Below are 23,146 nucleotides of genomic sequence, written 5' to 3' on the forward strand. Positions count from 1 at the left end.
TGCTAAAATCTATTATTATCTAATAGCCTCCTCTGTTATATTTATTAGAAAATGTGGATCTACACAATACATGCATAACATACAGGGTATAGGGCCTCTAAAATCCAAGTTATTACACAAGTCTTCAAGACATTAACTGATTCTGATGCTAGAATGACAATCTAGGTTTCATATGTTCAGTTAAAACATCAATCTTTAAAACATGCATTTATCTAAAAACCTACCTATTAAGAATATCAGATATAGTGTTGCCCTAAAGTATATGTGTTCCAATAGAAAGAATGCTACAATACCACCCTGTTTTTGCTGCATGATCTTGACCAATCTACTATTTCTTTCAATTCTGTCTTAAACCCCAAGTTCACTTTAATATTTTATATCTATTCACATTTCAGCCCAATTTTGAAGTTTTATACTGGCAAAATACAATTCTGGCCAAAATGTGGATAAAGGACACTTTAATACCCGGTGCTTTCTCAAGGCCAATTAACATTCACCACTGTTGATATAATATATTGGGAGTTAGGAGACTAAAATTAGGTGAACAACGTAAGGCAGTTTAAGATATTATAAAAATGTGTGTTTGTTTTTTAACAGTGTGTTTTTATACAACAAAATGTCATTCATCTAAAAACTAAACCAAATAAACTTATGACAATGCTCGTGTGGAGTTATTCTGCTGAATGTTTTGGATGTTCAGATTAATTCCTACTCAACACTGACTGTCAGTCCTGTGCGCCCAGCTTCGCTGCAAGTTTTTGTTCCAAGATCGGTTCATTGGCTGTTCTTTTTTATTTTTATAAGTGTGCATTTAAAAATGCAGAAGGATTTGAGATTTAAAACAAACTAATATTTCAGTCATAATTTAAATGCCTGTCACTAACCTATTAATTCATTTTTTTCTGTGAAGTTTGCTCCATTAATTGTAATTTTATCTATTTATTTTGAAGAAAACAGCATTGCATATAATCAAGTCAAACTTAAACAAGAAATTACTTTATAGTCAAACTTAAGAAAGAAAGAAAGAAAGAAAGAAAGAAAGAAAGAAAGAAAGAAAGAAGAGAAAAATCTTACAAAACAGAATTCAAGACCCACCCGAGAGAGAGAAGAGTCAAGAGCATGGGCAAAAATAGAAGATAGAAGAAAGGAAGAAAAATGCCCCCCAGTATTAATGCTTATTCTAAAATTTTATTAATTAAATCTTGCCATTTTTTTTTTAATTTCTGGAATATCATTAAAAACACAGAAACTGTGAAATATCAGCTTGTTTAATTATGGTAGGGGTCCAAATAAAAGCAGAAGTTGACTGGGACAAAAACTTGTAACTATAGTAGGTACCCAGGACTGATTTTGAGAAATCACCACTCTATAATAAACAGGAGCAAATATGCAGCTATCACGGCACAATGAAGTTTCACAGTGTTAAGTTAACAGTATGTCTGTATTCAACTTGTGGTTAATTAGTGCCAGATATTGTGACATTAACCAATGGAAACTATTAAACTGTTTAGTTTCAACCATTTAAATTAAAATCAAGTAGTTTACACCAACTTGTCTGATTTCAAACCAGATGAACAAGTTCTACATGTAAATACAGTAAAGCCTATGCAGAGAAAATGCACAGAGAATGCTCTCCAACAGCTATGAGCCATTTTGGCATTTACAAATAAATATCAATATTGCATGTCTTCACATTTATAAAGTAAACACAACTAATGCACAAAGGAAATTATGTATGTTTATACAGGGAAAATTATACAGATGCATATAATGAATGGATACAGATAATGTAATTAAAGTCAGAAAACCCGCTTTAAAAAATTATATAAGGAATTATGCATGCAATTTATACTGAACAGGATTTTTAAATACATGCTAAAGTAATCAGCCTTGTCCCAACATTCTATGCTTAGTTGCAGAACAGATAAGAAACTGGTATACAGTATTAAAATTGGCTGACAGGCATTCAAGTGGTGTCAAGTATCCTTTGCCAATCTTAGATAGGGAATACATATTTTCTCTTGCTAAAAACTAGGATCACTTTAGAAGAAATTAGACATACAGTGCATCCGGAAAGTATTCACAGCGCATCACTTTTTCCACATTTTGTTATGTTACAGCCTTATTCCAAAATGGATTAAATTCATTTTTTTCCTCAGAATTCTACACACAACACCCCATAATGACAAAGTGAAAAAAGTTTACTTGAGGTTTTTGCAAATTTATTAAAAATAAAAAAAACTGAGAAATCACATGTACATAAGCATTCACAGCCTTTGCTCAATACTTTGTCGATGCACCTTTGGCAGCAATTACAGCCTCAAGTCTTTTTGAATATGATGCCACAAGCTTGGCACACCTATCCTTGGCCAGTTTCACCAATTCCTCTTTGCAGCACCTCTCAAGCTTCATCAGGCTGGATGGGAAGCGCTGGTGCACAGCCATTTTAAGATCTCTCCAGAGATGTTCAATCGGATTCAAGTCTGGGCTCTGGCTGGGCCACTTAAGGACATTCACAGAGTTGTCCTGAAGCCACTCCTTTAATATCTTGGCTGTGTGCTTAGGGTTGTTGTCCTGCTGACTAGTCTCCCAGTTCCTGCCGCTGAAAAACATCCCCACAGCATGATGCTGCCACCACCATGCTTCACTGTAGGGATGGTATTAGCCTGGTGATGAGCCGTGCCTGGTTTTCTCCAAATGTAACTCCTGGCATTCACACCAAAGAGTTCAATCTTTGTATCATCAGACCGGAGAATTTTGTATCTCATGGTCTGAGAGTCCTTCAGGTGCCTTTTGGCAAACTTCAGGTGGGCTGCCATGTGCCTTCTACTAAAGAGTGGCTTCCGTCTGGCCACTCTACCATACAGGCCTGATTGCTGCAGAGATGGTTGTCCTTCTGGAAGGTTCTCCACTCTCCACAGAGGACCTCTGGAGCTCTGACAGAGTGACCATTGGGATCTTGGTCACCTCCCTAACTAAGGCCCTTCTCCCTTGATCGCTCAGATTAGATGGCCTGACAGATGTGTGCCTTTCCAAATCATGTCCAATCAACTGAATTTAACACAGGTGGACTCCAATTAAGCTGCAGAAACATCTCAAGGATGATCAGGGGAAACGGGATGCACCTGAGCTCAATTTTGAGCTTCATGGCAAAGGCTGTGAATACTTATGTACATGTGCTTTCTCAATTTTTTTATTTTAATAAATTTACAAAAATCGCAAACTTTTTTCACATTGTCATTATGGGGTGTTGTGTGTAGAATTCGGAGGAAAAAAATGAATTTATTCACTTTTGGAATAAGGCTGTAACATAACAAAATATGGAAAAAGTGATGGGCTGTGAATACTTTCTGGATGCACTGTATGTCATGAAGGAGCCTTATTAAATTATTACACACTTTTAATTGAATTATCTTTCCAGTCTGTTTCAATTATTTATCCTTCTTGGTTATAAATGAATTCCACTTCTAAAAGGTTGTGGAAGTTTTGCCAATGTATTTTTAGAAACTTCATTTCATAAGGACATGCTTCCCATCTATATAGAGCAGTACAGTATAAGGAAGCTCAAATCATTTAGCACTTACCCGTAATATTGAAAACTCATAGTCAATATACTCTCTCATTAGTGACAAATGCAATAAATGAAATGTTGTTTCTTCTGGGGCAGTTATCCTTTAATGAATATAAAAATAGAAGAATGAAAAATGATAAAGTACCAATAAGTGAGAACACAGGCAAATTACAAAACACAAATTTTTTCAAATGTCCAGCATAAGACAACTCAAAGCACACTTATGCAAAGACCCACAGTAACTTATTTGGGGCTAATACCCAGTATTCCAGATCTGTGTCACAGTTTTGAAAATTACACTGTCGTCCTAACTAACAATTTATTTGTTTGTTTAAAACATGTCTTATAAATTGGCAATAACTTGTATTTATTGGGGTACAAAGCAAGGAATATAAAGAAGTACTGCAGGATTTTATTTCTATTGCGGACCAAGCATGTGTATGTTCATTTATATGTGTAAATGTTCAGTTTATATAGCTTGTATATTTGCAGCCTAGTAATAAAACTGAAAGTTTGGTAGAGCCATTCCAGTAGGTCTGCCTTAGGTCTTTGTAGGGTCACCCTTTGGATAAGTGGATGTTTTGAATTCCAAATAAATGTGGTTATGATTGAATCTAACTTAAAACATGATGTATTGATGTATATTGGAATGCTTTGAAATAGAAAAAGCAGCTTAGGAAGGATATTCAACTTGACAGTATTAATTCTTCCAACTAAAGTGAGATGAAGGTTAGACTATCTATGCAAGTCTTGCTTAGTTTCTTCCATACAGACAGCAAAATTTTGTTCATAAAGAGCTTTATGTGATAAAACTTGTGATGTTTACCCCTAGGTATTTAAACTCATCTGCGATGATAAAAAGGAAGGTGTCTAATCTAAAGTTGGTGCTTGAAAGTTCACTGGAAAGAGCACACTTTTATTCAAATTTAATTCTGAGACCAGAAATCTTTTGAAATTTTGTTAGTGCTGTTAGGACTACAGGTACAGTATTTTGTGGATCTGACATATATAGAATCCACTTTATCTCAAAAGTATTTTGACAGTAAACTGCTCAATGGCGATTAGAAAAACCAGTGGTGACAAGGGACATACTTGTCTAGTACCACATTATAGTTTGAAGTAGTATGAAATAATGTTAATACAAACTGAAGCTTCTGGACATGTATACAGTAGTTTGATCCATGCACAAATGTTCGGGCCAAACCCAAATTTCTCCAATGTAGTGAAAAGGTATCAAATGCTTTTTCTGCATCCAACAATAATATCTCTGGGGTGTTGGACTTTGTGGGCAAATATATTAAACAGGCAGCCAAGTGTCTTGTAATATTACTGAAGGAAGCACTTTCTCAATCTGTCCAGCTAAGACTTTGGAGAGAATCTTATCATTCAGAAGTGAGACTGGTCTGTATGATGCACATTGTAATAAGTCCTTATTTTGCTTAGGTAAGAAGGTAATTAATACTTTGCGAAAAGTTTGAGGTACAATTTTATTGGCTATAGGATCTGTAAATGTTACTAATAAAACGGGAGCAAACTTAATTGAGGATTTTTAATAATAGATAGATCAGAAATAGCTTGCTCTCTTTTTCTTCCCCACTAGTCCCTCCACCAATGAGGCTAAGCTAAACTTCACAAAGTCCCAGTCCTCTGTCATATCCAGAGACAGAGTACATCCAACCCAATTGTGCTTCATTCATTTAGAATATGGAACCAATGTAGGAAGTACTTCAAGACAGAGAAGCTTTTATCTCTTGCACCTCTGCATGACAACCACCTTTTTCTACCCTCTCAAACATACACAGTTTTTAATGTCTGGAAAACATTTGGCTTTAAATCACTTAGAGCTCTGTACATAGATAACGTATTTACATCCCATGAGCAATTACACTCCAAATTTAACTTTCCAGCAACACATTTCTTTCACTACCTCCATTTTAGAAACTTTGCTAAACAAAACCTGCCCAATTTTTCTCACCTCCCACCAACTTCTGTACCGGAAAAAATATCCACCAGTCTTGAGGACTCGGACAGGATTTTTGTAATATACAAAACCATTTTAAAGTACCTCCCTTTCAAAGATCCCAGAGTACAGCAGGAAAAGGATCTCTCACTCAACATTCTTGAAAAGGAGTGGAAGGCAGCAATGCACAGAATTCACTTGTGCTCCATATGCGCAAAGCATACAATTATTCAACTTAAAATCATCTATTAAGCACATCTGTCTTGTTTAAAATTGTCCAAAATGTTTCCAGGGCAAGATACAACCTGCGAATGTTGCAACCATGTTCCAGTCTCATTGGGCCATATGTTTTGGGCACGCACCAAACTGACATAATTTTGGACCAAAATCTTGACATGTCTTTCAGACAGCCTTGGGGTCACAATTTCTCCTAATCCGCTACCAGCTGTATTTGGTGTACTTCCAGATGGGCTTAAGGTGGAGAAGGACAAACAAACTGTAATTGTCTTTACCTCATTATTGGCATGTAGACTTTTCTTGCTTACCTGGAAGAATTCTAATCTACCTCTTTTAAGTCAGTGGGTAACTGATGTTATATATTATTTGAAATTGGAAAAAATCTAATTCTCACTTACAGGATCTGTGCAAAATATTTTTTAAAACCTGACTGGATCTAATCAGTAACACTGTAGAATAAGCATTACAATTGAGGAAGCAGATTCCCTTCCATTTTTTTTATTCTATTTTTTTACTTCTCCTACTATTAATGTTTACTCTGTTGGCCTAGCTCTTCCTCATAGGTGGGGGTTGATTTGATTCAAACCTAGTTTTTTTAATTTGACTTGCTTGTATGGAATGTTATTTGATTTTAATAAATTCAATAAAATGTTGTTAAAAAAAAAAAAAAGTGTCTTAACGACCAAGTATTGAGTGCATACATGGACATACTTTTCAGTAGGCCAACGTTTCTGTACTAAAGCTCTTTTTTTTTTTAATTGGTCTTATGTAATATTCTAATTTTCTGAGATACTGAATTTTGAGTTTTCATTGCATGTAATCCATAATAAGCAAAATGAAAACAAATAAACACTTGAAATATATCACTGTGTGTAATTAATCTATATATGAGTTTCACTTTTTTAATTGAATTACTGAACTAAATTAACTTTTTGATGATATTCTAATTTATTTAGATGCACCTGTACATTCCTACTAAGAATGTAACCCGTTGTAAACCATTGTGCCACATTGCTCACTAAATCACCCCTTTTATTCTGACTATCATTTTCATTTGGAGCTCGCCATGTTTATTCAGTATCGATTAGGATGCTCAAGTGAAGGTGATTTAGTGATAGAATACTAGACCTTATGTAAACCCTACATAATCACAAACACTAGTATCGACATATATTTTAAATAAATCAGGAATAGATGGTACTTTATTAAAGACATCCATACAAAAATAAAAAGGCAAAACATGCGTCATAATTCAATTAAAATAATTATTTTAAAATACCTATGTTGGATAAATCATACCTTTTCTGTGATTTTTTCCCACCAAACCTGACTTCCTCCCTCAAAAGAGAGAAGTGTGGCTCATGGCTTGTCAATCCAAGCATGATCTATATTTAGGCATAAAACAAAAAAAAAGAAAATGAGAAGAAAACGCACTGTGCATAAATAAGAAAAAAAATGACAATGCAAACATTTAAAGAACAATTATACCAATTTACTTAAAATACATTTTGTATTGAAGCAACAATGTCCATTTTTAACAGAAAATAAAGCTCTGTCATTCAGTAAAAAGTTACTACTTGGTTATTGTCCAAATCTGAAGAACTTAAATTTTTCCTTGTTTTCATATTCCTTATCAGCTACTTTAGTAAGCATACAATGCTTGATTATCTTCAAATTGTATACATTTGTTTTACCAATTCTGAATGCAAAATTAAACAATTTGCAATTTGATTGATTACTTTGACTGATGTGCAAAGACCGATTTTAGTTATTATCCATATATTATTAATAGATTAAAATAGTTAACTATTTCTTCATAACTGTTTATTCAGGCATGTCTCAAAGACATACCCACAAGTTTTAAAATCTGAAAGACATAAACTTGATTAAATTAATAACTATACAAATAAATAATTGTTTGGCACAGTACCATCTAACATATATAGTAATGAATTTAAGGAGTTGTTTAAATAAAATATAAAAAAAACAGCTCAAAAATCTGACCAGAACATACAACACAGTAAATGTGAGGTTAATGACAAAATAACACTTCTTGTAGTATATGCGTATGCTGCACAACATACTAGAGCACTGATCATCAAGTTTGGTTCTGGAGGGCTGCAATGGTTGCAGGTGTTTGTTCCAAAACGATTTCTTATTTGCTTATGATGATTTCCACTCCTTTGATTGCTTCATTTAGTCTTCATCAGCTTCATTGGCTACTTTAATTGTCTCTTGGTTTCTTAATGAAATATTATTTAACAAAAGAACCATCAATTTACTATTTAAAAATAAGTGGTTCTTAAGTTCATTTCTGGAAGGCCACTGTGGCTACGGGCTTTCGTCTCCAACCGTGTACATTATATATACACACACACACATATACATTATACAGTGGAACCTCGGTTCACGAACATCTCGGTACACGTACAACTCGGTATACAACCAAAAAGTTAGCCAAACTTTTGCCTCGGTTCACAACCACACACTCGGTATACGAACAAAACAGTTTCCCTTTCGGTGATGATTTCTACACGTGTTGCATTGCTCTCGGTCAGACGTGCGTGCTTTTGCTGTGAACTCTTTGTACTCTTATTTCATTTCCCTTCTGGTTCATACGCGCAGATTACTGTATTTAAGCATGTGTTCAGCCTCTCCCTGTTCATTATTCTCAGTCAGACGTGTGTGCTTTACCTGTGAACTCTTTGTACTCTACAGTATTTCGTGTGCTTTTGCAGTTAATGGCTTCTAAGCACTGTAACCACCTCTCCACCCAGTTCCTCCTCACTTCATGCCAGAACTCGACTCATGCAAGGTTAGTTCTCATTTAAAAAAAGTGTTTACAGCGATCGGGTTGTAAGGCTATTAGCGTGAACTCCTGCAATGTTACTTTCTTGGTTGCTTATGGTTGGTTTTTAAATAAAGTTCGGATTTGTTCAAATGTTCCTTTTTGTTCCCCCTGTGCTTAAAACTCATTAAAAAAAGTGTTTACAGCGATCGTGTCATAAGGCTATAGCGCAAACTCTTGCAATGTTAGTTTTCTCTGTTGTTCAAGGTTTTCTCGGTGTTATTCAATGTTTTTACATTTAGTTTACTATTACAATGTGCATCTATGATGTAATTAAATATATTTGTGCATACAATCCTAATGGGGAAATTGGTCCAGTTCACGACCAAAGTTTTGGAACGAATTATGGTCGTGAACCGAGGTTCCACTATGTGTACATACATACATACATACATACGATTGGTTCCTGCCTTGCACCCTGTGTTGGCTGGGATTGACTCCAGCAGACCCCTGTGACCCTGTGTATATATATATATATATATATATATATATATATATACACATATACTGTGCTGGGGGTGCGACCCGGCCGGGGCACCCTGGAGGAGGGCTTACGCCTCCCCCAGACCACATGAGGTTGACCGCCCAGGTGGCTATGGGGACCACAGGTACAGAGCTTTGAAGATCAACGCTATTGGGGCCGTGGTCACCGCCAGGGGGCACCCCAATGCCTATGGAGCCCTGGACGTCAGCACTTCTGCCACACCCAGAAATGCTGGGGAGAAGAGGATCAGAGACACCCAGAGCGGTTCCCAGTGCGCAGCCAGCACTTCCGCTACACTGGGGAGTGCCGACAGAAGATCGTTGGGAGGCACCTGGAGCACATCCTGGTGATTATAAAAGGTCCCGCCTCCCTCCATTCATGGGCTGGAGTCAGGAGGATGAGGCAAGGTCTTGGAGGAGAGGAAAGGAGATGGCCTGAAGAGAGTGAAAGAGGCATTGTGCTGTTGGCCAGGACTTTTGGGGGAGATTGGGGTTGTGTGTGCACTGTGTAAATATGGAAGATTGTAATAAACATGTGTTGGGTGACTCAAACGTGTCTGCCTGTCTGTGTCCGGGCCGTGCTCCACTATATATATATATATATATATATATATATATATACTAGCAAAATACCAGCGCGGAGAAGTAGTGTGTTAAAGAAGCAATGAAAAGAAAAGGAAACATTTTGAAAATAACGTAACCTGATTGTCAATGTAATTGTTTTGTCACTGTTGTGAGTGATGAGTGTTGTTGTCATATATATATATATATATATATATATATATATATATATATATATATATATATATACACACATATCTATACATATACACATATATACATACATATATATCTACATATATACACACATATACATACATACACACACATATATACACACACATACATATATAAACATATATATATATATATACATACAAATCTACATATATACACACACAGCTATTTCGTATCAGTGCAATACGCTGTTTGTTAAAACGGTTGACTCCCGCTCTTACGTGCAATAACAAATCAAATCATTCAGTTGTCTTTGCTCATATGTCATTTTAGAGCTGGACGCCTGGCATCTTTTTTTGGCCACAGGTTCGTTTCTGTTTGCTGTGAGGTTCTGTGTTGTGGAGATTCTCAGGATGGATTGCAGGTGCTCATCAGTGAGGTGACTCCTGTGTGCTGGTTTGTTAGTCTTTATCACTGAGAAGAGCTTCTCACACAGATATGTGCTACCAAACATGCACAAGGTTCGAGCCGCATGTAGACGGACTTTTTTTGTTCATCAAAGTCACCAAAGCGCCGTGCAAACTCAGTGCGCAGTGCGCTCAGTTTATCAGCAAAGTGCGTATTTGGGAACACCGTAGTGACGCTTGGTTTAACAGTACTTGGCAACAGGGAAAGTGGGGCAAGGTGAACTGGTGCATTTGTGTCTCCCATAAAAGCAGCTTCACTTGAAATCACTTTGTGATTGTGCACGGGTTAAAACGTCCGCTGAAGTGTCAGATTCTTATTTAATTATGCTGTTTTCTGTATCTTCTGAATTGCATTCAGGTTACCCTGATGCAAGGCAGCTGAAGCGCTGCATTATGGGATCTGTAGTTTATTGTGTTACCAGCGCTTCATATACCCGGGCTTTAATAACAATAATACAGTATATAAAATGATCTCGGGCGGATATAATTACGCCGGGCGGATGTGGCCCGCGCCCATGAGTTTGACACATATGGACTAAATAGAACTTGAAAAGATATGTTTTTTCAAATGTGATCGCAATTCAGATAGAGTTGACGCAAGACTACAGCCTGCATGCCTCAATGAGTCATCCTCCCTCGCTCTTACTTTTTTACCGTTCATCTAATGAATACACTGAGTATGGCTTTACCAAAACAATCATTGATGGCGAATAAAGTATCCATTATTCGAGTATGTAGAGCGGGATATATATATATACATATATATATATATACCAGCGTATCGCAGCGGAGAAGTAGTGTGTTAAAAAAGGTAGAAAAAGAAAAGGGAACATTTTAAAAATAACGTAACATGACTGTCAATATACAGTATTTGTTTTGTGAGTGTTACTGAGTGTTGCTGTCATCAAGGATTTGATTATCATTATTTCTTTCAATCAGGTTCGTATTTGTAGGATGTGTTGTGTTCAAGTTACATTCCGTGTTTGTCAATCGCTGTAAAGATGACAGGTTTCATGCATCGATTCGTTTCTTACTGCATCAATAAACAGCTCGTCTTCTTCTTTATCTGAGACCTGACACACTGCATGCACGGGATTTTTTTACACTGTCTTCCTTTAGCAGGACATTGACTTTTTCCACCGTGTGCTTTGTTTCCGCAGTAGCTGGATTTATGAATATGCTTATCAGACGCTTCATATTTTTTGCTGCCTTTTCAATTGTGTAATTCGGTTTTGTTCAGCTCTTTGGAACTGTTGCCTTTATCTGTGCACTGCGCCAGTTCACGTGAGCCGCCGGTGTACATGCATCGAAGGTTCCCAGCTGTGCTGGTGCCATCTCGTGCTATGTCCGTGGCTGTATTTAATGTTACCTTAGTCCTGGCACTTAAAACTTTCTCTCGCAGTTTCGCTGAGTTTGTGTCAAACACCACCCTGACCATCTCATCTTCCTCTCCATAAGCACAGTCCTTCACCCGTGAATATTTACCCGTGGCAGTTTGCTATTGGATTGCCGCTGACGGACGGCCTTATATGGGCAGGCACTAAATTACAAACGCCAGCGCAGCCTGTCTATGAACTTAATTTAAAGTGTAGGTTTACATCGTGCTTTGTTTCAAGTAGCAGAACTCATGAATATGGTTGTATATGTCACCGCCGCTTCTTATTGTTTCGCTGCCTTCTCAATTATATAATGCATGTTTTCTTAAGCGCTTTTTGAGCTATTCCTGGTTTTCTATGTACCGCGTGATTACGTGGGGCGTGATGATGTCACACTAAACTCCCCCACGGCGTTGAAGCTCATCTCCATTACAGTAAATGGAGAAAAACTGCTTCCAGTTATGACCATTACGCGTAGAATTTCGATATAAAACCTGCCCAACTTTTGTAAGGAAGCTGTAAGGAATGAACCTGCCAAATTTCAGCCTTCCACCCACGGGAAGTTGGAGAATTAGTGATGAGTCAGTGAGTGAGTCAGTGAGTGAGGGCTTTGCCTTTATTAGTATAGATATATACATATATATATACATATATACTGTATATACACACATATATATATATATATATATATATATATATATACACAAATATATATATATATATATATATATATATATATATATATATATACATACATACATATATATACATATATATATATATATACACACACATATATATATATATATACACACATATATATATATATATACATATATATATATATATATACACACATATACATATACAGTGGTGTGAAAAACTATTTGCCCCCTTCCTGATTTCTTATTTTTTTGCATGTTTGTCACACAAAATGTTTCTGATCATCAAACATATTTAACCATTAGTCAAATATAACACAAGTAACCACAAAATGCAGTTTTTAAATGATGGTTTTTATATTTAGGGAGAAAAAATCCAAACCTACATGGCCCTGTGTGAAAAAGTAATTGCCCCTTGTTAAAAATAACCTAACTGTGGTGTATCACACCTGAGTTCAATTTCGTAGCCACCCCCAGGCCTGATTACTGCCACACCTGTTTCAATCAAGAAATCACTTAAATAGGAGCTGCCTGACACAGAGAAGTAGACCAAAAGCACCTTAAAAGCTAGACATCATGCCAAGATCCAAAGAAATTCAGGAACAAATGAGAACAGAAGTAATTGAGATCTATCAGTCTGGTAAAGGTTATAAAGCCATTTCTAAAGCTTTGGGACTCCAGTGAACCACAGTGAGAGCCATTATCCACAAATGGCAAAAACATGGAACAGTGGTGAACCTTCCCAGGAGTGGCCGGCCGACCAAAATTACCCCAAGAGCGCAGAGACGACTCATCCGAGAGGTCACAAAAGACTCCAGGACAACGTCTAAAGAACTGCAGGCCTCACTTGCCTCAATTAAGGTCAGTGTTCACGACTCCACCATAAGAAAGAGACTGGGCAAAACGGCCTGCATGGCAGATTTCCAAGACGCAAACCACTGTTAAGCAAAAAGAACATTAGGGCTTGTCTCAGTTTTGCTAAGAAACATCTCAATGGTTGCCAAGAGTTTTGGGAAAATACCTTGTGGACTGATGAGACAAAAGTTGAACTTTTTGGAAGGCAAATGTCCCGTTACATCTGGCGTAAAAGGAACACAGCATTTCAGAAAAGAACATCATACCAACAGTAAAATATGGTGGTGGTAGTGTGATGGTCTGGGGTTGTTTTGCTGCTTCAGGACCTGGAAGGCTTGCTGTGATAGATGGAACCATGAATTCTACTGTCTACCAGAAAATCCTGAAGGAGAATGTCCGCCATCTGTTCGTCAACTCAAGCTGAAGCGATCTTGGTGCTGCAACAGGACAATGACCCAAAACACACCAGCAAATCCACCTCTGAATGGCTGAAGAAAACAAAATGAAGACTTTGGAGTGGCCTAGTCAAAGTCCTGACCTGAATCCAATTGAGATGCTATGGCATGACCTTAAAAAGGCGGTTCATGCTAGAAAACCCTCAAATAAAGCTGAATTACAACAATTCTGCAAAGATGAGTGGGCCAAAATTCCTCCAAAGTGCTGTAAAAGACTCATTGCAAGTTATCGCAAACGCTTGATTGCAGTTATTGCTGCTAAGGGTGGCCCAACCAGTTATTAGGTTCAGGGGCAATTACTTTTCACACAGGGCCATGTAGGTTTGGATTTTTTCTCCCTAAATAATAAAACCATCATTTAAAACTGCATTTTGTGTTTACTTGTGTTATATTTGACTAATGGTTAAATGTGTTTGATGATCAGAAACATTTTGTGTGACAAACATGCAAAAGAATAAGAAATCAGGAAGGGGCAAATAGTTTTCACACAACTGTATATATACACATATATATATATATATATATATATATATATATATATATATATATATATATATATACACATATATATATATACACACACACATATATATACATACATATATATATATATATATATATATATATATATATATACATATACATATATATATATATATATATATATATATATATATATATATATATATATATATATATGTGTGTGTATATATATATATATATATATATATATATATATATATATATATATATATATATATATATATATATATATATATATATATATATATACACATATATACATATATATATATATATATATATATATATATATATTGTGCCCCTGCCGGGCTGGAGCCCTTGGACGCCAGGAGGACATGAGGAGGGCTTGTGCCTCCCAGACCGCGAGGCGTCCGTCCTGGTTCTATTGGGAGCCACGGGTCGAGGGCATGGAAGCCCTACCCTGTAGGGGCCCGTGGTTGCCGCCAGGCGGCGCCCGATGCCGGTTGATCCCATGCAGTCGCCGCCGGAGCTGGAGCCCGGCGGGACGCTTTGGAGGACGAGAGGAGGGCTTGTGCCTCCTCCACACCGCGAGGCGTCCGCCCTGGTTCTGTTGGGGCCACGGGTTGAGGGCATGGAAGCCCTTCCCTGTAGGGGCCCGTGGTCACCGCCAGGCGGCGCCCCGATGCCGGGTTTATCCCGGGCGGTTGCCGCTCGGGCAGGAGCCCGGCCGGGACGCTTTGAGGACAAGAGGAGGCGAGTGCCTCCTCCAGACAGAGTGGGGCGTCCGTCCTGGTTACGCAGGGGCCTCGGGTACAGGGCATGGAAGCCCAGCCCTGTAGGGACCCGTGGCCACCGCCAGGCAGCGCCCTGTGCCTAATTATCCGGGAGCCCGGCACTTCCGCCACACCAGGAAGTGCCGGGGAAGACTTTATGTGGCGCCGGAGAGCTGCCAGGAAGGCAGCCAGCACTTCCGCCACGCTGGGCGTGGCCAGGAACAGGTGCCGGAAACACCTGGGGCTCATCCGGGAGCCTTATTTATAGGCCGCCTCCCTCCAGTCGGGGTGGAAGTCGGGAGGAAGCAGACTGAGCTGGAGAGCGAGGACAGGAGGCGCCAGGAAGGCACAAAGGACTGTGGGCCTGGACATTTGGGGAATCGGTGCAGAAGGCACTGGGGTGCACGTGAGCAAAGACCTTTGTAAATAATACTGTAAATAAATGGTGTGTGGTGACAATATGATGTCCGTCTGTCTGTGCCGGGGCCAGCGTTCACAGTGGCGTAGCCGGCAGGATGATCCGTCTGGTACAAGACGGGGACCTGCTTTGTTAATAACAAATATGTCTGTGAACGGCCCGGCGCAGCAGCGGACCCCACACACTGGCCGCAGGAGCGGCCCGTGCACAGCCCCCGGGAGCGTTTTACCCCGAGACCGCCGCCGGACCGCATTATGGCCGAGCTTCCCAGGTGCGGAGGAAGGACCATGGGCATTGCTGGAGTGCAGCGGGCTCCCGCAAGCACGTCGTGGCAGAAGGCGCCGGGGCGGCAGGCCGCCTATCGAGGCCATGCCGGGGACGCTTCCCCGGACAGACAGGACCCGGGAGGTAAGTTTCCTGCTCGCAGGGGAAGGGCCAGCGCCTGTTTTTCTTTAACAGGCAGGGGCGCCCGGATCCTTGTCGGTGGCAGGGGCCTGTCGAACGCGGTGCCTCGTTAGCGCCGCAGCAGCCGGGAGAGCTGCTGAAAGGGAGACGCTGCAACCTGAAGAGCCAGCATGTCGCCGCACTAGGGAGGAAAGAGCCAAAATGGCCGCGGGCCGGATGTCCCGCCCGCTGACAGGCACGGGGTTGGCTGGTGTGTCTAGTGTGCCCGCCGAGGATTGGATGGAGGCGGGACCTAGGAACGCCAATCTCGTGCCAAAACGAGACCCGATTGGGCCAGAGGGAGTGGCCCAGAGGAGGCAGGCGTCGCATGGAGCCGATCGACAGGTAAGCTCACCGACGTCTGTCTCTCTCTCCACCAGCGCTCGGCGTGTGTCGGAGGAGTCCTTCGCCCGCCAAGCCGTCCTTAGAGGAGCTGCTACGTGTTCTCGCCGCTCAGTGTGAGCAGCTGACGGGAAAGGCGGTCGCGTCGAGAGACGCCCAGCGTGACGGAGGATCGCGCGGGCGCTGGAACCGGAGGCAGGCAGAACACGGCGGGGTGGTGAGTATTACCGTCCCAGAAAGCAAGCGGGAGGTTTGCGAACATGGCTGTGACCGCTTACGGACGATCAGCTCAAGTAAGCAACCTCCCGACAGCAGACGCGCGGTGCAGACAGCTAGCGGCGAGGAGCTCGATATGCAGGGGCTGGTAGGATCGGGCTGCTGAGTGCCCTGGGTCCTAGCGCCCTGCGCTCCAAGCCTGCAGCTGTCTCCTGTCGCTCTGCCTGGACGCAGACGGGGCTGGATTTGAGCTTTTGCTGTGCTCAGACCCAGACCGTCAGCACGTCCAAGAAAAGAAGGAGGAACCGAAGGGTGAATGCCGGTTCCTCCGATAGGAGAGGGCGCGGCGCTGGGTGCGCGCGTCCGGAGAAGGGCCGTCCTCTGTGCGGGCAGAGGAGATCCCCTGGGCGGCTGGGCGAGCCGCCTGCGAGAGCGGTGCCGCGGACAACAGGCGGACGGGCATGGAACCTGCGACGGAGGACTTCAGCAGGCAAGTCAGGGGCTGTCGGAGGGGCAGGAGCACGCGGGTACGGAGACCGGCAGGGCACTCGGGGTGAGTGTCCTGGCAGTGCTTCTGGCCCTCTTTTCCTTTTTCCACAGGCCCGAAGCCCGACGGCGCTGAGGACGACGCCGCCAGGGACCTGCCCTCCTGGAACGGGCCGCTCCGCGGGAGGGCTCCACGCCGAGAGGCCAATAGTGTCCCAACCGCGGGAACAGCGGGCAGAGCGGCGCAGACCACAGGGGCGTGTTTGCGCCGCGGGGGTGCCGAAGACGGATGTCCCAGGGTGCCGTGTTGGACCCTGGGGCATAGTAGGACCCTCGCCGGGACGTGCTGCCCTTCGGTTGTGCCGCTCGGACCCACGTGTCCTCGCTAGCGGTGGGCACTGTGGCCCCGCCGGGCTGGAGCCCGCCGGACGCCCAGGAGGACATGAGGAGGGCTTGTGCCTCCTCCAGACCGCGAGGGGGCGTCCGTCCTGGTTCTATTGGGAGCCACGGGTCGAGGGCATGGAAGCCCTACCCTGTAGGGGCCTCGTGGTTGCCGCCAGGCGGCGCCGATGCCGTTGATCCCATGCAGTCGCCCGCGGAGCTGGAGCCCGCCGGACGCTTTGGAGGACGAGAGGAGGGCTTGTGCCTCCTCCACACCGCAGGGCGCCCGTCCTGGTTCTGTTGGGGGCCACGGGTTGAGGGCATGGAAGCCCTTCCTGTAGGGGCCCGTGGTCACCGCCAGGCGGCGCCCGATGCCGGTTTATCCCGGCGGTTGCCGGTCGGGCAGGAGCCCGCCGGGACGCTTTGAGGACAAGAGGAGGCGAGTGCCTCCTCCAGACAGAGTGGGGCGTCCGTCCTGGTTACGCAGGGGCCTCGGGTACAGGGCATGGAAGCCCAGCCCTGTAGGGACCCGTGGCCACCGCCAGGCAGCGCCCCTGTGCCTAATTATCCCGGGAGCCCGGCACTTCCGCCACACCAGGAAGTGCCGGGGGGAAGACTTTATGTGGCGCCCGGAGAGCTGCCAGGAAGGCAGCCAGCACTTCCGCCACGCTGGGGCGTGGCCAAGGAACAGGTGCCGGAAACACCTGGGGCTCATCCGGGAGCCTTATTTAAGGGCCGCCTCCCTCCAGTCGGGGTGGAAGTCGGGAGGAAGCAGACTGAGCTGGAGAGCGAGGACAGGAGGCTGCCAGGAAGGCACAAAGGACTGTGGGCCTGGACATTTGGGAATTCGGTGCGAGAAGGCACTGGGGTGCACGTGAGCAAAGACCTTTGTAAATAATAGTGTAAATAAATGGTGTGTGGTGACAATATGATGTCCGTCTGTCTGTGCGGGCCAGCGTTCACATATATATATATATATATATATACACACATATATATATACACATATATATATACATATATATATATATATATATATATACACACATATATATATACATATATATATATATATATATATATATACACACATATATATATATATATATATATATATATACACACATACATATACATACATATATATATATATATATATATATATATATATATATATATATACACACATATATATATACATATATACATATATATACACACATATATATATATACACACATATATACACACACACACAAATATAAAAATAAATATACACAGTATATATATATATATATATATTACTAGCAAAATACCCGCACTTCGCAGCAGCGAAGTACCGCCTTAAAATTTTTATTAAGAAGAAAATTAAACCTTTTTAAACTACCAATAATGATTTGTTAAGGATCTCTTTGTATACCACATTGTGAGTTCGGCCCTCCAGTTGTATTATGACCAAGCTGTGCGCTGAGCTTACTCTTGAGCATGCAACGTACAGTTGACCATGTGAACAGTAATCTTGTTTCAGATCTCACAGCTTGGATTGCTGCTGTCATAATCGGTTTCAGTTTCACGGTTTGTTGCAATTACGACAGTATTTGTAGGACATGTGTTGAAGAGACATTCGGCATCTGTCAAGCATTTTAAGTATACAACTGGTTTCATCGATAACTTCACATCCAGCTTTTGAGAGTTTAAACATTCATAAACATCAAAGTGTCCACTACTGAAGTCACCTGTGAATCTAAGATGTTTAAGAGGCACTGGCGGTTGTTGAAAGGTGTAAAATATTTGGCCATTTCGGTACACTTGAAAGCGACAACCGAACAATTCAGCGGCAGCCATCAACTCAATTGCAGAACCATAGATGAAGGGCTTAAGCATTTCTCTCTTCTAGTGCTCCTGTGTAGAATAATTATCTCCTGTACCGTCATCAGTCCACACCTTGAACCTGTCCCAGTCATTCAATACATAAGACACAATGTTCCTCCGGATATCAAGAGTGAACCTGATATGGCCATGCAATGTGTAATAAAGAGAATGGAAAAGATAGGTGCCATCTCCAGGCATGGAAACCACTCAGTAAGTGACAGTTCTTTGATCGATGGTGATCACCTCGATAGACATGTTAATGCAGGTACGGTTGGAATGATAAAGGAAATGGTTACCTGAACAATGTAAAGTAAGTCTAAAATACCTAAACAAGAACTATAATCGTAATAAATGAACAATAAAACAGCGGAGAAGCCGTGGATTAAATATAAAGGCTGTAGTTATCAGCAGGGGACATGAATCCCGTGGCGAAGCAAGGAAGAGAATGTAGAGAGTGGACCGACGTACGGCCTTATATAGGCAGGCAGCCAACAACGTGGGAGGCGTTCAGATGGGGGACTCAACGCCGCCTCACACGGTGACCGAGCTGCAGGCTATGGACGTATATATGTACTTAAGTAGGATTCAGTTAGCGTTGGGAACCCGCGTATCAAATTTCTTGAAGATGGGCCCATAAGTAACAAAGACTGTTGAAATGTTCAATATGGTGGCCGATAGTGGCATCATACCACCAAAATAAGTACCAAATTTCAGCCTTCTATGTACACGGGAAGTTGGAGAATTAGTGACGTTGGAAAGTTCAATATGGCGGCTGAAAGTGGCGTCATACCACTGAAATAAGTACATACATTGGTTTTGGTTAGCGCAGGGAAGCCGCCTACCAAATTTCGTGAAGATGGGGTCATGAATAAGAAAGTAAGTTCAACATGGCGGACGTTGTTGACCGTTATGACCGTTACACGTAGAATTTCGAAATGAAACCTGCCTAACTTTTGTAAGTAAGCTGTAAGGAATGAGCCTGCCAAATTTCAGCCTTCTACGTACATGGGAAGTTGGAGAATTAGTGACGTTGGAAAGTTCAATATAGCGGCTGAAAGTGGCATCATACCACTGAAATAAGTACGTACATCGGTTTTGGTTAGCGCAGGGAAGCCACCTACCAAATTTCGTGAAGATGGGGCTATGAATAAGAAAGTTCAACATGGTGGACGTTGTTGACCGTTATGCGTAGAATTTCAAAATGAAACCTGCCTAACTTTTGTAAGTAAGCTGTAAGGAATGAGCCTGCCAAATTTCAGCCTTCTACCTACACGGGAAGTTGGAGAATTAGTGACGTTTGGAAAATTCAATATGGCGGCCGACAGTGGCGTCATACCACCGAAATAAGTATGTACATCGGTTTTGGTTAGCGCAGGGAAGCCACCTACCAAATTTCGTGAAGATGGGGCCATAAATAAGAAAGTTCAACATGGTGGACGTTGTTGACCGTTATGCGTAGAATTTCGAAATGAAACCTGCCTAACTTTTGTAAGTAAGCTGTAAGGAATGAGCCTGCCAAATTTCAGCCTTCCACCTACACGGGAAGTTGGAGAACTAGTGATGAGTCAGTCAGTGAGTGAGTCAGTGAGGGCTTTGCCTTTTATTAGTGTGTGTGTATATATATATATATATATATATTATATATATATACACAAACTTCAAAGGAGATTACTATTAAGGTACAAATTTTTTTTAGTGTACTATAAAATACATTTTAAGGTTGTGACTTTTCTTTGTCGTTTCTGCTTCACTGTTTCCACACTCAATACTGATAAACAAACCTGCCAAAAATTAACACCACATCAGCAAAGCCAGATCACTTCGCCAAGTCAAAGCAATGACAAAAATTTTGTGGCTAACCCAAGCCTCCTCCAATTTACAGCGAAAACAAATCATGTATGTATTCTTTGAGACATTGAATATTTGCCAAAAGTTCCCTTTTATATTTATATCAATCAAACAACAAATATCACCAAATATCACAGCTCTTAAACTACTGGACAAAAAAATATTGAAATCCATACCAGATCAGCATCTAGACCATAAAGGCAGTGTCTTGTATTGGGATCATGATTAGGCTTTGCTTTTTCAGACCTAATGAATTCCATGATTTTATGTTCCCCTTCACCAGGTGTCTACAACAGTAAAAATAAAATCGTAAAAAATGAAGTTTCAGAATGAAAAAGTTAACCTTAAAATTATGTAACATTTGCTCTAACTGCACAATGACAATCTGAAGAATATTTTCCATGTATAACATACGCACCTCATGACCTGATAAGAACACTTTGACCCCTTGCCATGACTTGTCTGTAGTAATCTTATTATTTACAAAATACTTTAATTGCTCATGAAGTCTGGCCATGAATTCCGTCCCTGAAGAGACAAAAAAAAATTACAACAAGAAATAAAGACAGAATAAACCACAAAATCCTAGGTAAAATTCTTCAGTGCATCAGTTATCTATATTGACTACATTTTAGACCTGAATATATTATTAAGGTGGATATTGGTTAAGATTAGTGTTGACTGGCAAAGCTCACCAAAGTACTTTCTGCAGTGAGTATACTGTGGCCACGATTGAACCTGTTTGCCAAACACTTTACTAGAAATTTTGGAAGCTTAAAAGGACTTTTTTTTCCCCAGTGCTGCATGATGCTTTGTGCACCTAGCATAACATCACAGAGCTGTAGTAGCCATGCACATAACTTTTACACATGTGCTATAAGCATACTCCACTTCTGAACATTTAACACCATTGACTAATCTACTTGCATGTATGTTATGTCACTACCTGCAAGCTACTATAGCTGGATTTGCACCCCACTCACATTTAAAAAAAAGTTGGTGTACACAGATGACCACAATGACAATATTATGATTGCTGCCAGAACATATATAGTACTGATCCGACACCACGTGGCTAAATTGGTATGCCAGCTGATATGTATTTAAAACCAGCCGTTTCCTGCAGCTCTGCCCGTGTTGTAGTGAAACAGGACAAACTAAAAATCAGTAACGAAAAGGTATTGCTAGCTAAGCAGAGGTAAGTTACACTCCAAAACACAAAGGTAGACCGACTCCCCACTCCTGATGTCATGCTTCCCCCTCCCCTTGGCCTGCAGCCTCTGTCTCAGATTACTGCAAATATATCGAACCTGCAAGCGAACTATGATTCTTAGCGCTATGAGAGAAGTTACAAAATCAACTGGAATGTTCAAGCAATTCTAGGAAAAAACCCGATCTAAATCAGTCAAGTGGATCTCTCATTCACTAACTGAGCGGCTGTAAGACATAGATAGAAAGACAGACAGACGATGTTGGAAATATATATAAAAATATCTATATATTTGTGCTTAAAAATCTTCAAAAAATATATATTTACATACAGTTCATACGGTCTGGAATGGATTAATTGTATTTACATACAATCCTATGGGGGAAATTACTTCGGTTCACGACCAAATCGGTTTATGACCAGAAATTTGGAACGAATTATGGTCATGAACCGAGGTTCCACTGTACTCCACTTATGATCCTAAAAGCTGCTAAACAGCTGATTTTGCAACAGTCAAGAGTAACGACACGGGAAAGGGGGAGAGCAGTGCAAGGATAGTAGAAGGTTTCCTTAACTTGTACATGGACTTTGTGGTGTTGTTGTTTAAGAGTTTAGAAGTAATTACCAAGGATGAGTGAAACATAGGTAAGTTAGTTTATGGGCAGGAATAAAGTGAGAATAAGACCATAGATCCCAGTCCTCTTTCAGAATGGTATGAGCCCATTGCCTTTAGGGGACTGTGTAGGAAATGCGTAAAAAGCCCCTGTTCCATTAGTTTGACAGTCAGTGCTAAGGATAGGTGTCTTTACTGTGCATATTGCAAAGTTTTATTACCCCTGCTGTTGGTGGTTTTAAAGTTATTTTTCAACCTTGATAAGCCAGGGTGCCGCCTAGATTTTGGAAGATCTTCAGCATTGGGGTGAGAGATTGATTCAGTTCCTCTGTAGCAGCCAAAACCTATTATACAACCTTTTCTCTTTCTACCATTATCTTTTTTTAG

The 23,146-nt window shown here is 41.2% G+C and overlaps 1 protein-coding gene across 3 annotated transcripts in view; it reads right to left on the bottom strand.

Annotated features, from left to right (window-relative positions):
- The window catches only part of xrn1 (5'-3' exoribonuclease 1), a 128,690-nt gene that overhangs the window by 93,097 nt on the left and 12,447 nt on the right, over nucleotides 1-23,146 (bottom strand). For all 3 annotated transcript variants that reach the window (XM_039760378.1, XM_039760370.1, XM_039760383.1), the window contains exons 4-7: nucleotides 21,355-21,464; nucleotides 21,113-21,223; nucleotides 7,068-7,153; nucleotides 3,585-3,672 (exon numbers count right to left, since the gene is read on the bottom strand). In XM_039760378.1, coding sequence (XP_039616312.1) covers nucleotides 3,585-3,672; nucleotides 7,068-7,153; nucleotides 21,113-21,223; nucleotides 21,355-21,464 — 395 coding nt within the window. The remainder of the gene's footprint in view (nucleotides 1-3,584; nucleotides 3,673-7,067; nucleotides 7,154-21,112; nucleotides 21,224-21,354; nucleotides 21,465-23,146) is intronic.

Source organism: Polypterus senegalus, chromosome 1, assembly GCF_016835505.1.
Source record: "Polypterus senegalus isolate Bchr_013 chromosome 1, ASM1683550v1, whole genome shotgun sequence".
Lineage (NCBI taxonomy): Eukaryota > Metazoa > Chordata > Cladistia > Polypteriformes > Polypteridae > Polypterus > Polypterus senegalus.